Source organism: Mus pahari, chromosome 2 (genome assembly GCF_900095145.1).
Source record: "Mus pahari chromosome 2, PAHARI_EIJ_v1.1, whole genome shotgun sequence".
NCBI lineage: Eukaryota > Metazoa > Chordata > Mammalia > Rodentia > Muridae > Mus > Mus pahari.
This window is the reverse complement of record NC_034591.1, coordinates 43,437,287-43,448,719: the sequence shown is the minus strand read 5'-3', so window position 1 is coordinate 43,448,719 and position 11,433 is coordinate 43,437,287. Positions and strand designations below refer to the sequence as shown.

Here is an 11,433-nt window from a genome sequence, read left to right as displayed (position 1 = left end):
GCTCACAGTCAGCTATTGGATGCAACACAGGGCCCCCAATGGAGAAACTAGAGAAAGTACCCAAGGAGCTGTAGGGGGCTGCAACGCTGTAGGTGCAACAACAATATGAATTAGATTACAGATGGTAAAAAGCTTGATCCTCACCATCCTGCCCTTCAATCTTAAGCTCTGGCTATTTCTGACCACCTCTAAATAGCTTCAGAACTAATTATACCTGCAATTTGAAAGGTCCTCCAAGTTGCTAACGTCTGTGTTTGAAGTATGTTCAAAAATCATGAGCAGTAAAACAGTTGCTTTGGAACCATTTATATTTCTTTTTTTTTTTTTGAGTTTTATTTATTTTTTTATTATTATTTTCTTTATTTACATTTCAAATGCTATCCCGAAAGTTCCCTATACCCCCATCCCGCCCCTGCTCCCCTACCCACCCACTCCCAATACTTGGGCCTGGCCTTCCCCTGTGCTGGGTCATATAAACTTTACAAGACCAAGGGGACTCTCTTCCCAATGATGGCCGATTAGGCCATCTTCTGCTACATATGCAGCTAGAGACACCTATACACTCACCCCACCCTGCTCCTCTGCCCACTCCCACTTCTTGGCCCTGGCATTCCCTTGTATGGGGCATATAAAGTTGGCAAGACCAAGGGGCCTCTCTTCCCAATGATGGCTGACTAGGCCATTACCTGCCATATATGTAGCTAGAGACATGAGTTCTGGGGGTACTGATTAGTTCATATTGTTGTTCCACCTACAGGGTTGCAGACCTCTTCAGTTACTTGGGTAATTTCTCTAGCTTCACCATTGGGATCTCTGTGTTCTATCCTATAGATGACTGTGGGCATCCACTTCTATATTTGCCAGGCACTGGCGTAGCCTCACAAGAGATAGCTATATCAGTGTCCTTTCAGCAAGTTCTTGCTGGAATATGCAATAGTGTCTGCGTTTGGTGNCTGATTATGGGATGGACCCCCGGGTGGGGCAGTCTCTGGATGGTCCATCCTTTTGTTGACATTTTATTATTACTTGGTGCATATTTGTACTTCGCATTATTTTGCATGAATTAAAGGATAAATATTTGCTTTTGTATCTTTCTTTATTTTTCTTATTTCCATGGTTTTACATTATCTGCATAACCATCATTACTGGCAGCAAATTATCTCACCACATACCTATGTTTTACACAACCACTCTATAATAGTATGCATACAGTGCTCAAGTATTTTCTGTTATATGTGATGCTATAGAAGATTTCATACTTAAAATTACTTGGTTGTATAAATGTGGGATGAGAAAGCAACAGCATGTATCTCGGCTCCAGATTGAAATTCTGCTATGCTTTATTTAATAGCCAATGCATAATTAATGCTAGTTATTTCAGTTGGCATATGAACTATCCTGTGCTTTTGTAGTAAGGAAGTCCTGTGGTCTTTGTGCAGGTGCTTTGTAGATATTTTATTCATTTAAAGGTTTACATTGGAAGTCTGAATGCTCCTAAGTAATTTATCCACACTAGTACATAAGGGCAATGCATTTTGAGTCAAGCAAATTGACAGTAAGTGTGATAATGTCTTCTTTTGTCACTTAATACTGAAAACTTAGTAGGAAGGTAATAATTGATATTAATTGCTGAAAGTGTTGAAACATGACATTAAATAGGAAATAGGAAAATGCATTGGTGAGCTTTGAACACAGTTATTACCTTCTTGCCCCTTCCTCTGCATTTTTGAAGTGGATATAGATGTGGGGATTTAATTCATTCATCATTCTGGACTCACACGTGTTTTGTTACTGTACAAATATTCTTACCTTTCTTTTTGATATCTTTCATATTGTATGTTATGTATATGACTATTTTACATACACACACATCTGTGTACCATGCGAGTTCAGGGGGCAGAACAAGGCATCAAATCACCTGGATAGATCTGGAGTTATAGATAGTTGTGAGCTACAGTGAGGGTGCTGGGAATCAAACCTGGGTCCTCTGGAAAAGCAACCAGTGCTAGCAGCTGTAATCCATCTTTCTAGTCCCTTGTTTTTATTTTTCATAGGAAAACTTATCAAGATGGAGTCAGCATATGTACTGAGATGTTAGAATCAAGTAAAAGAGAATTCTGCCATACTATATAATTTTATTTTTGTTTTATTTAGTGTGAGGGGAGGAGGCTGTATGCCATGGCATGTATGTTAAGGTCAGAGGACAACTTTCTCGAATTGGTTCTCTCCTCACACCATAATGTGAGTTCTAGGATTTAACTCAGGTTCTCAGGCTTGTGTGGCAGCATTTTGACTGGCAGAGCCATGTTACTGACCTTAAAACTTCACCTTTTTTGTTTTTGTTTTTGTTTTGTTTGAAACAGGGTTTCTCTGTGTAGTCCTGGCTGTCCTGGAACTCACTCTGTAGACCAGGCTGGCCTCTAACTCAGAAATCTGCCTGCCTCTGCTTCCCAAGTGCTGGGATTAAAGGCGTATACCACCACCTCTAGGCTTCTGGTCCCTTATCATCTAAAGTCCTCGTATTCATACTTCTCAGCTCCTCCCAGCCTGAAAGCACATTAATTTTGCCTTCCTCAGTTCACAGATTGCCCTTCGTACTTCCTGTCCTTGACTCAGTAGTTACCTGTGTAGAGAGTTCTTTCACAGTACCTATAGGAACCCATAATATAATGACTTACTGTCTTCCAGACCCTACTTTAATCCCCATACTGGTTTGTGTTATAGATCACTCACACCAGGTTCTGGGATCTACATAAATAACACCTCTGTTCATATTGTGACACTTTTTGTGTTGAAATGAATCATTATTTATACTGAAAAGTATTCACTGGGCATCTTGTTTGATTCCCCTAAGAGTTTCCCTCATCACCATTCCTATCTTAGCATTATTTCTCTAGTTGTAATGTTTGAAATATAATCATGGCATTGAGCTTATATGCTCAACATGTGTGTGTGTGTGTGTGTGTGTGTGTGTGTGTATGCGTGCATGAGAGAGAGAGAAAAAGAGAGAGACTTAATATGGTGGATACATTTTTTCTTTTTTTAATTTATTGTTTTACTTACACTTCGCTGCCCCCTCCCACCCACTCCCCACAGTCCTTTCTCCATCATCCTTCCCTTTCTCCTCTGAGTGGGTGAGGGCCCCTTGGGTATTCCCCCACCCTGGCACTTCAAGTCTCTGCAAGGCTAGGCACTTCTTCTCCCACTAAGGCCAGACAAGGCAGCCCAGCTAGAAGAACATATCTCATGTACAGGCAACAGCTTTTGGGACAGCCCCTGCTCCAGTTGTTCAAGTCCTACATGAAGTCCAAGCTGCACATCTGCTGCACGTGAGCAGTTAGGCCTAGGTCCAGCCTGTATATATTCTTTGGTTGGTGGTTCAGACTCTGAGAGCCCCTAGGGTCTAGGTTAATTAACTCTGTTGGTCTTCCTGTGTAGTTCCTATCCCTTTTGGAGCCTATAATCCTTCCTCCCATTCTTCCATAAGAGTCCCCAAGCTCCATCCACTGTTTGGCTGTGGGTGTCTGCATCTGTCTGAGTCAGCTGCTGGGTGGAGCCTCACAGAGGACAACATGTTCCTGCCAGCAGGCATAATAGAGTATCATCAATAGTGCTAGGGATTGGTGCTTACCCATGGAATAGGTCTCAAGTTGAGCCAGTTATTGATTGGCCATTCCCTCAGTCTCTACTCTATCCCTTGTGCCTGCATTCCTTGTAGACAGGAATAATTTGGGGTTGAAAGTTTAGTAGGTGGGGTGGTGTCTCTATCATTCCACTGGGGTTCCTACCTGGATACAGGAGGTGGCCTCTTCAGGTGTGGATACATTGTTGATAAGCAAGCATCATGTAGTAGTACTAAAATTAACTCTGTGGACTGATGCACATCTAGGCTTTGTGGCATCATCAACATCATGCTGTACACAGCTTACTGTTGATTAAAACATTATGCATCATGTAATTCTATGTATGCACATATGCTTGTATATTTCTCTTCTATATATCATGTATTTAATGTTATATACCTGCAATATATAGTGTGCATATCTGTCATGTATCATATATAATATCACTGATATGTGCATGATTTATATATGTATACATAAATTTGTATGCATCCAATTTAGTGATTTATTTGTATGCATCTAATAAAAAGGGACGATACTTTTATACCTGTTAAAGGCAATCTACCAAAAGTAGAGAGGTATAATCACATGGGGCACTATAAAGTTAGCTGGCAGCCCCTCAACTTGTCTGTCTTGTGATAGTAGTGGCACGAATGCGGGATAGATGCAGCCAGGAGAACTAGCCCCATGGTCATGAGAGAGGGAAAGCTGTCCCTGTCACTTATCTACTTCAGCAATTGGGGGAGTGGGCCTCGCACCTCTCCTGGACAGCAAATATGAGTTGATCCTGATGGTGTGAATGTGGGTAAGCCAGCCCTGAGGGCGTGAGAGCAGGAAAACTGGCTCTGCCCCTTACTGGCTGCAACACTGGATGAGGTGTGCAGGGCTGGAGAGCTTGCTCCAATGGTGTGTGTGCAGGAAAGCTGGCAGTCTGACCATCTCAGAAACCTCCCAGGCCAGGATCTACCCCAAAAGCTGTCCTATCGTTGAAGTGCTAAAGCTTATGAAGGAGCCAGTCCTACAGATCCAATGCTGTAGGATCTCCATGACTCGGGGCAACAACAGAATGTCCGAGAAGAGTCCCAGTGAGGATCTAGTATTGATATTATAACCAAATACTGTTCCTTGAGCCAGACCAGTGACTCATTGCAATGAACATTTGCGAGTACAGAAGGGTGGGAAGACGTACTAAAGTTTCTATGACAAGCTTTTCTTTTTCCCTTGATGGTGGAGGTAGCAATGGGGAGATGAATGGGACTGGGATACATAATGTCATATTCACAAAAAAATAGTAAATAGTTAGACAGACAGACAGACAGACAGACAGACAGAGAAGTTTTGAGATGAGTTTTAGCTTGGCTTATCTATATCTTTCAAGTCAGATGTATGGTGTCTTTGGCAATAAGTTCTTGTCTGTCTAGTTCTGGTAAGCGACAAAGAGAAAAAGCAATGACTTGTATTATTCTGGGACCTTCTGGGCTTCCCTGACTAAGAGTTTATATGGCAGTGCCCCAAGCCTGGTACAGGGAGCAGCGTTAACCAGCTATGCAGGTTCCAGTTCCAGCTTTGCCTTACATACTTTAATGGGCGTCCACAGGAATAGGTTTCAGTGTGGTTTTCTATAGCTCCTTCTCTTTGCTTCTCTCGTTGTTCCCTCCTCTCCTCTGTCCTGCCACCCTATTCCTGCTCAACTCTCAACTCCCATCATGCCTGTCTCCATTCTCGTATCGGCCTGTGTTCCAAACTCAGCCTCCTTCAGACACCCACCTCCCAGTGGTTTTCTAGTTTGGTTTCTGCAGGTTCTCCACACAAAACACAGAAATCTAAAGAAGTTTTATCAACAGGAGTTTGTTCAGAAGACGGGTCAACTTATTGGAAGAGTATGAGTTGGTTGAAGACTATTAGAAATTTCTGATCCCAGTTGTAGTAAAATGTGTCCAAGGGAGGCCTTGAAATTATAACTGTCTGATAAAGAAAAATAAAAACATTATGTTATAGGAATCTTTTCCAAACTGCCCAGCCAAATTCAAGACTTTCTCTTCTACACAGCACACTGAGAATCCTTTTCCCCTTATTTTGGCTCTCACTTTATTTTATTTTATTTTGCCTTTGCTCTACACAGACCAACTTAGTTCAGTGAAATAGAGAAAAAAATACAAAGAAAAGAAAGAACTTGATGTATCTTTCCTAGAAGTCTGTAATAGAAGTTAGACCCCTTTTCCACCATAATTGCACCCTTCTTTCTGGTCTCTCATCCCTGACTTTAGTCTCAAGAGAACAAACAGGTTTTATAGAGACGCTGATTTCTTCAGTCACTGTGATAACCTTTGCTTTCGGACATGTTTTGCAAGATTTTCAGTGCTATGGTAGAAGACAGACACACCACTTTTATTCAGCTTTTAACATGCTTGTTTTTGAGAGTTAACAAACTCAAGAAGACTTATAAAATAAAATATACTCAGTTCCGTGAAAGTGATATATTGGTTATTTTTTTTAACATAAACAAGAAAATTGGCATTGTTTAGTGTTTTATTTTTAACCTGACTCTGTATTTTGCTGACCCTCTTAATTTTTCTTCCTTTCTTGGCATTTTCTTCAATGGTGTTTTGTCCATGCTGTGCCAACTCTCAGTACCTGCGCTCTCTCAGAATTTCAGGAGATTTTGATCAGATGTTTTTTAATGCCAGATGTGTGCCAGTTGAGTTTGTCAGTAAGCTCAAATGAATTGGTGTATGATAAAGACACGATGCTACTAATTAAAAGATGAGCCAAGAAAACACGCTATTTTGTTATGATGATTTGAAAAGCCAGATGTCAACAGACTTATTTTCATCCCTAAGAGAATGTATTGGGAAATTAGTGACAGATTGTTCAAAATTCTTATGAAGAATAATTCCTTCTTTCTGAAAGAGTCTATAAAAAGTCACATAAAGGAATTGGCTAAGATAACTGTCCCTCCTTTAGAACACACAAAGGCAGGCAGTGTTTAGTGAAGACCTTCCAAAAGGAGGAAGAGTAGAGTTGCACAGCACTGTGAGAAGAACTTTTTGTAGTGCCATCTCTTACCTAGACATCCATAGCAGTTTCCCATTCATAAAAATGCTATTGCATTGTTCCTGTTAATGAATTATTTCACTCGATACATCAATAATGTCTTTTCTAACCAGAATTCATATAGTGTTCCATATTTTGTGTATCAGTATGCTAATTTTTGAGCAGCTGAATAACTATGACAAGCAATAAAGCTTACTGTTATTTTCCTTCTTGGTGGTGCCATCTGTCAGAAACAAAAGCAAAGATCTCATCCAGTTATGAAAGAGTCTCCATTGCTTAATGTACCTTTTATAGAGGCATGTCGATCTGGGGCAGTTGGTTACTGTTCCATATTAAAGAAAACCTTTCTTGCTTCATTGCAGATGGGGAACCCAAGGAGATTTCAACACTACCCACCCTCGGCCTGTCGTCAAAGTGAAGCTCTTCACAGAAAGCACGGGGGTCCTGGCCCTGGAAGACAAGGAACTGGGCAGGGTGAGTGGTACTTTACACTGAGTTTCCAGGATATCAAGGCATTAGCATGAACCAGGGGAAGATAAACCAGTATTTCTCAGGTGAAACATTTGCTCATAAAGTATTTAAATTTAGTCAACAAGATGGCTTTAGGGAAGAAAGCAACTGAAGGCAAGCCCCATGACCTCAGTCCCTCTAATCCACATGGTGGATCTCCACGTGAAGCATGTCTAGTCACTGAACTCAACAGGCATGATATTGCATGCAATTGGCCCATATGCACACACACACACACACACACACACACACACACACACACACACACAGAGGCACACACAAAATAACTTAATAAATTGGACAAGTTATGAAAGGCTATTAATGTGTGATTTTTCTATATATCTACCTGACAGCTATAATCTACTAAGCGTAAGTGTAAATTAGAAAATATTGTACTAGGCTTTCAATGCATAAGAAGTACACATGAGCTCAGAGTCACCAGCTCCAGCCTCTCCTCTGGCTGCTGAATGTCATTCACACCAGCCCACTTCTCCATCCTGGTGAAATGTCAGCCTCCTTTAATGTTTCCACTTAAGGGTTGTCAGGCCATTTCTATTGCAGGAGGCCACCTGCTGTTCCTATCTGCTGCAGTTAACCAAATTCAAGTACCTCCAAAGGGCGTGTCTTCCTTCCCTCCTCTATTTTCCTATTGAAGTGGACTTTCTAACACACCTTTTACCACTGAGTCAGTATATCTTTCTACACTCACTGCCTTGTATCTAGAATATATATTTATAATCCCTGTGTATTCCACATGCCGTTAAAGGGCTAAGTCCTCTAGCGATCACCACAGCTCAACGTGGAAGGTGATTTGCTGTGTTACTTGTGAAGTGGGTATCTTCTAAGGAGTGGAGCTGTCTTGTGCTATATGAATGCATTGTGCCCAGATCTGAAAGCAGCTGTCACAGATATTTTCAAGAGAGTAAATATTTAGAACTCTTACTTATTTTTTGGAATTTATGGATAGATTTTGCAAGAATAGGTGTGGAAGAACATTTGCAGCATTCTGTGTTTTGAAGATTTTCTCTCTCAGAATCATTTTTTTATTCACTTCAATTCCTCTTCCAGCTTTCTTACACTATTAGGGTTTTTGCACACACGTGTCCCGGATTACTACTTCTCTGACCTTAGTACATGCATTGGACAGAATAACTATTCATTCATATAATCTTATATCCATGCATTTATCCCTGTACCATAATGTAACAGAAGATCCACAGAGAACAAATCTGAATTTTATAAATCAGAGTCGTTCACACAAACTATAATTATAATAATGAGACTTATCTTCTCATTGTAACTAATTTAATTTTGTATGTAATTCTTTGGACATTTTACCTCATTTTAACTGACAAAACAATATATTTAATCAAATTTTAAGTTGAACATGTAAGGGATATATTTTGTACTATAATCTGAGATAGCGCTTGCACACACTTCCAAAACAAGATGTTTTTTTTCATGAGTTTCTCAACTTTATTATTATATTATTTTAAGCATCCAGGTTTCTGGGGTCTGTCACGCATGTCACTACTGGAGTGGATGTAGCACTGTCTTTCTTTCTTTTGTTTTTTCATTCTTTCGTTCTTTCATTTTTCTCAAATATCTATTCCTCATCTCTTCTTTAGACATGAGGTCTTCAGAGGGGTAATATTCTGAGCTTACATAACCTGTGCAAACAGAGAGTGACAATTGCTCTACTGGAAGACAATGCTCATATCATCTATATGCCTATCTAGTTTTCTAGACAACTCATTTCAGTTCAAAGACAAAGACTTTATTTGATGTGAGATATATTGTCTAAAATATCAAGAATAAACTGAAGAAAACCTTGTTTTGTACATAAAAATTTCATTTAAAATTGTGTGTAATATTTGAACTTCAAAAACAAGCAACAAAGATGCAAAATGGGTTTATACCACAAGATACCACTGGACATCTGCTAAATACAGAAACGGTGACCACAGCAGATGCTAGTATCTCTGCAAGACAGAAACTCATCTATTAATGGAGGTAATGGAAAATTGAGAAGCAACCTTTGCAAGATTTGCTGGTTTCTTATATATTAAGTGAAAATATATCATATGAATTCCCTACTGGACTTGTAGGCTTATACACAAGGCTTATGCATTTTATATTCTTACAAAAGCTATATGTCACTATATTGGTAGGGTGATAAACCCTGCTACATCCATGCCATAAAATACTACTTTGTGCTAAAAAAGAAAACAAGTTATTAATTCATACAAATATATAGCTAAAATTTATATGACAAAAAATGAGGGACTGTATGATTCTACTCATGGGGGTGGAGGTTGTAGAGCTGTAAGAATGCAAACCTGAGTGCTTGCTAGAACTGACTGACTGGAAAGTGTCTAGCTCTAAAGAAGTACCTGAGATACTTTTAGAGTGATGCACCAGTTCTGTATGATACAAAGAACTGGATTAATGAATTTTGCATTTGATAAAATCCAAATAACATTACACTATGTAGAATGTACTTAAATGTATGCACAGTAACCTTCATGTGTGTGCACACGCATGTGCTCATAGACACATACACACCAATTTGTGATATCAAAGGGATCTCCATGCAGAGTAGAAATTGTGTTTAAAATAATTCTAGTGAAATATTTAAAAAATGAATTTACTTAAAAGAGTGATGAGAGAAGTCTCAGCTCTAAGTCTCTAAGACAAGAAGAATAGCCTAGAAAACATACTCTCAAATGGCCGCAAGGCTGGCCACTGTGGTGTCAGTACATCTCCTGCATCCCACTCAATGTCCTTGTTATTGTCCCTCAAGCCCCAACCTAAGCCCCACCCATGTGTGAGAGAGTTGTGAGGCAAAGCCACATTGGGGACCATGTACAGAATGACTGGCCAGGACTCTTCAGGACTCTCAAGCTATGAAAAAACCAATACTGATAAAAGGTCAGAGAAGACTAGAAGACATGAACAGTAAACGTAATGTACTATGTTGGATTAACTATTGAATCAGAAATGGTACTAATTGAAAAACAGCTGAAATTCAATAGCATCTGTTGTAGTACAGATGGACTATTCTAAACTTCTTACCTTCCAGAGCAATATATAATGTTTTTTGCTTTGTTTTGTTTTGTTTTGTTTTGCTTTGTTTTGCTTTGTGTTGTTTTGTTTTGGAAAACTAGGGTCAAGTGTATACAAAACATATCTATACTGACTTAGCAACTTTTATGATATTAAATTATTTTTAACATAAGCCTTAGTTGTGGGAAGACATAATAAAAATGCTGTTGTTGAGCAACTATTGGTAAATGTTATTGATATGTTCTTTATACAACTATTTTCTTTGTTTCAAAGACAGAACCTGAGGTCCTAAATGAATACTCTAGGAGTCCCGTAAAGCCATGACTTTCAGTGTACATGAATACATTCCTTCACTGGAAACTGATAGTGCATGCAGTAATGGCTTCCAGCATCCCCAAAGAGAGCAGCAATACTGGCAGGCCTAGAGAAGAAGAATATGCGTCCACACCTCTGCTACTCATGAATTTGAAAAGTTAAAGAACAGATCTTAGTGTCCTTATTTGTTTTGTCTTGGTGTCTGTCTTAGTAGGTTCATGGATGGCTACTATGTTCAAAAGTAGCTGAATGGTTAAAACCACTGAAGAAGATGTATAGTCTCTCTTTCTGCAGAGTATTGACAATAAGCTTGCCATTGTTCTTCCCTCAGAGGTTCACTTAAGGACCCATTGGGATCCTTTCATCAGATGGAGGGGTGTGCATGCACTCCATTAACAACTTGTTAAACAGTCTTAGGATCTTCTAGTTTCCGCACCCTTTCCCCCTTGTCTGTAAACTGACTGAAGAGAAATAGAAAAGTACCTCTTCTTGTTCTAGAGCTCTCTTGTTTTGTTGAATTGACTAGGTAGTCTAACAACTTGTTCTGCAAACATAATTTCCAATACCCTCCTCTTGGAGGGTAGTGGAAACATTATCTTTTTAAATAAGAAAGTTAATCTAGGTTTAAAATGCACCCATTCGGACAGACATAGAGATAAAGATATATAGTATGAAAGTACAAAGGACATTATCAATAGGAGGAATGTCTAAAAAGAAGAGGGTGGGCAAAGTAAGGGTCATTAATAGGGACAGATATTTCAGAGTTTTGTTATATGTAAAATACAGAATCTCTCTCTCTCCGTGTTTGTCTCTCTCTCTCTCTCTCTCTCTCTCTCTCTCTCTCTCTCTCTCTCTCTCTCTCTCT

The 11,433-nt window shown here is 39.5% G+C and overlaps 1 protein-coding gene across 12 annotated transcripts in view; it reads left to right on the top strand.

Annotated features, from left to right (window-relative positions):
• The window catches only part of Cadps2 (calcium dependent secretion activator 2), a 518,996-nt gene that overhangs the window by 277,494 nt on the left and 230,069 nt on the right, over positions 1 to 11,433 (top strand). For all 12 annotated transcript variants that reach the window (XM_029533832.1, XM_021190679.2, XM_029533805.1 and 9 more), the window contains exon 7: positions 7,040 to 7,151. In XM_029533832.1, coding sequence (XP_029389692.1) covers positions 7,040 to 7,151 — 112 coding nt within the window. The remainder of the gene's footprint in view (positions 1 to 7,039; positions 7,152 to 11,433) is intronic.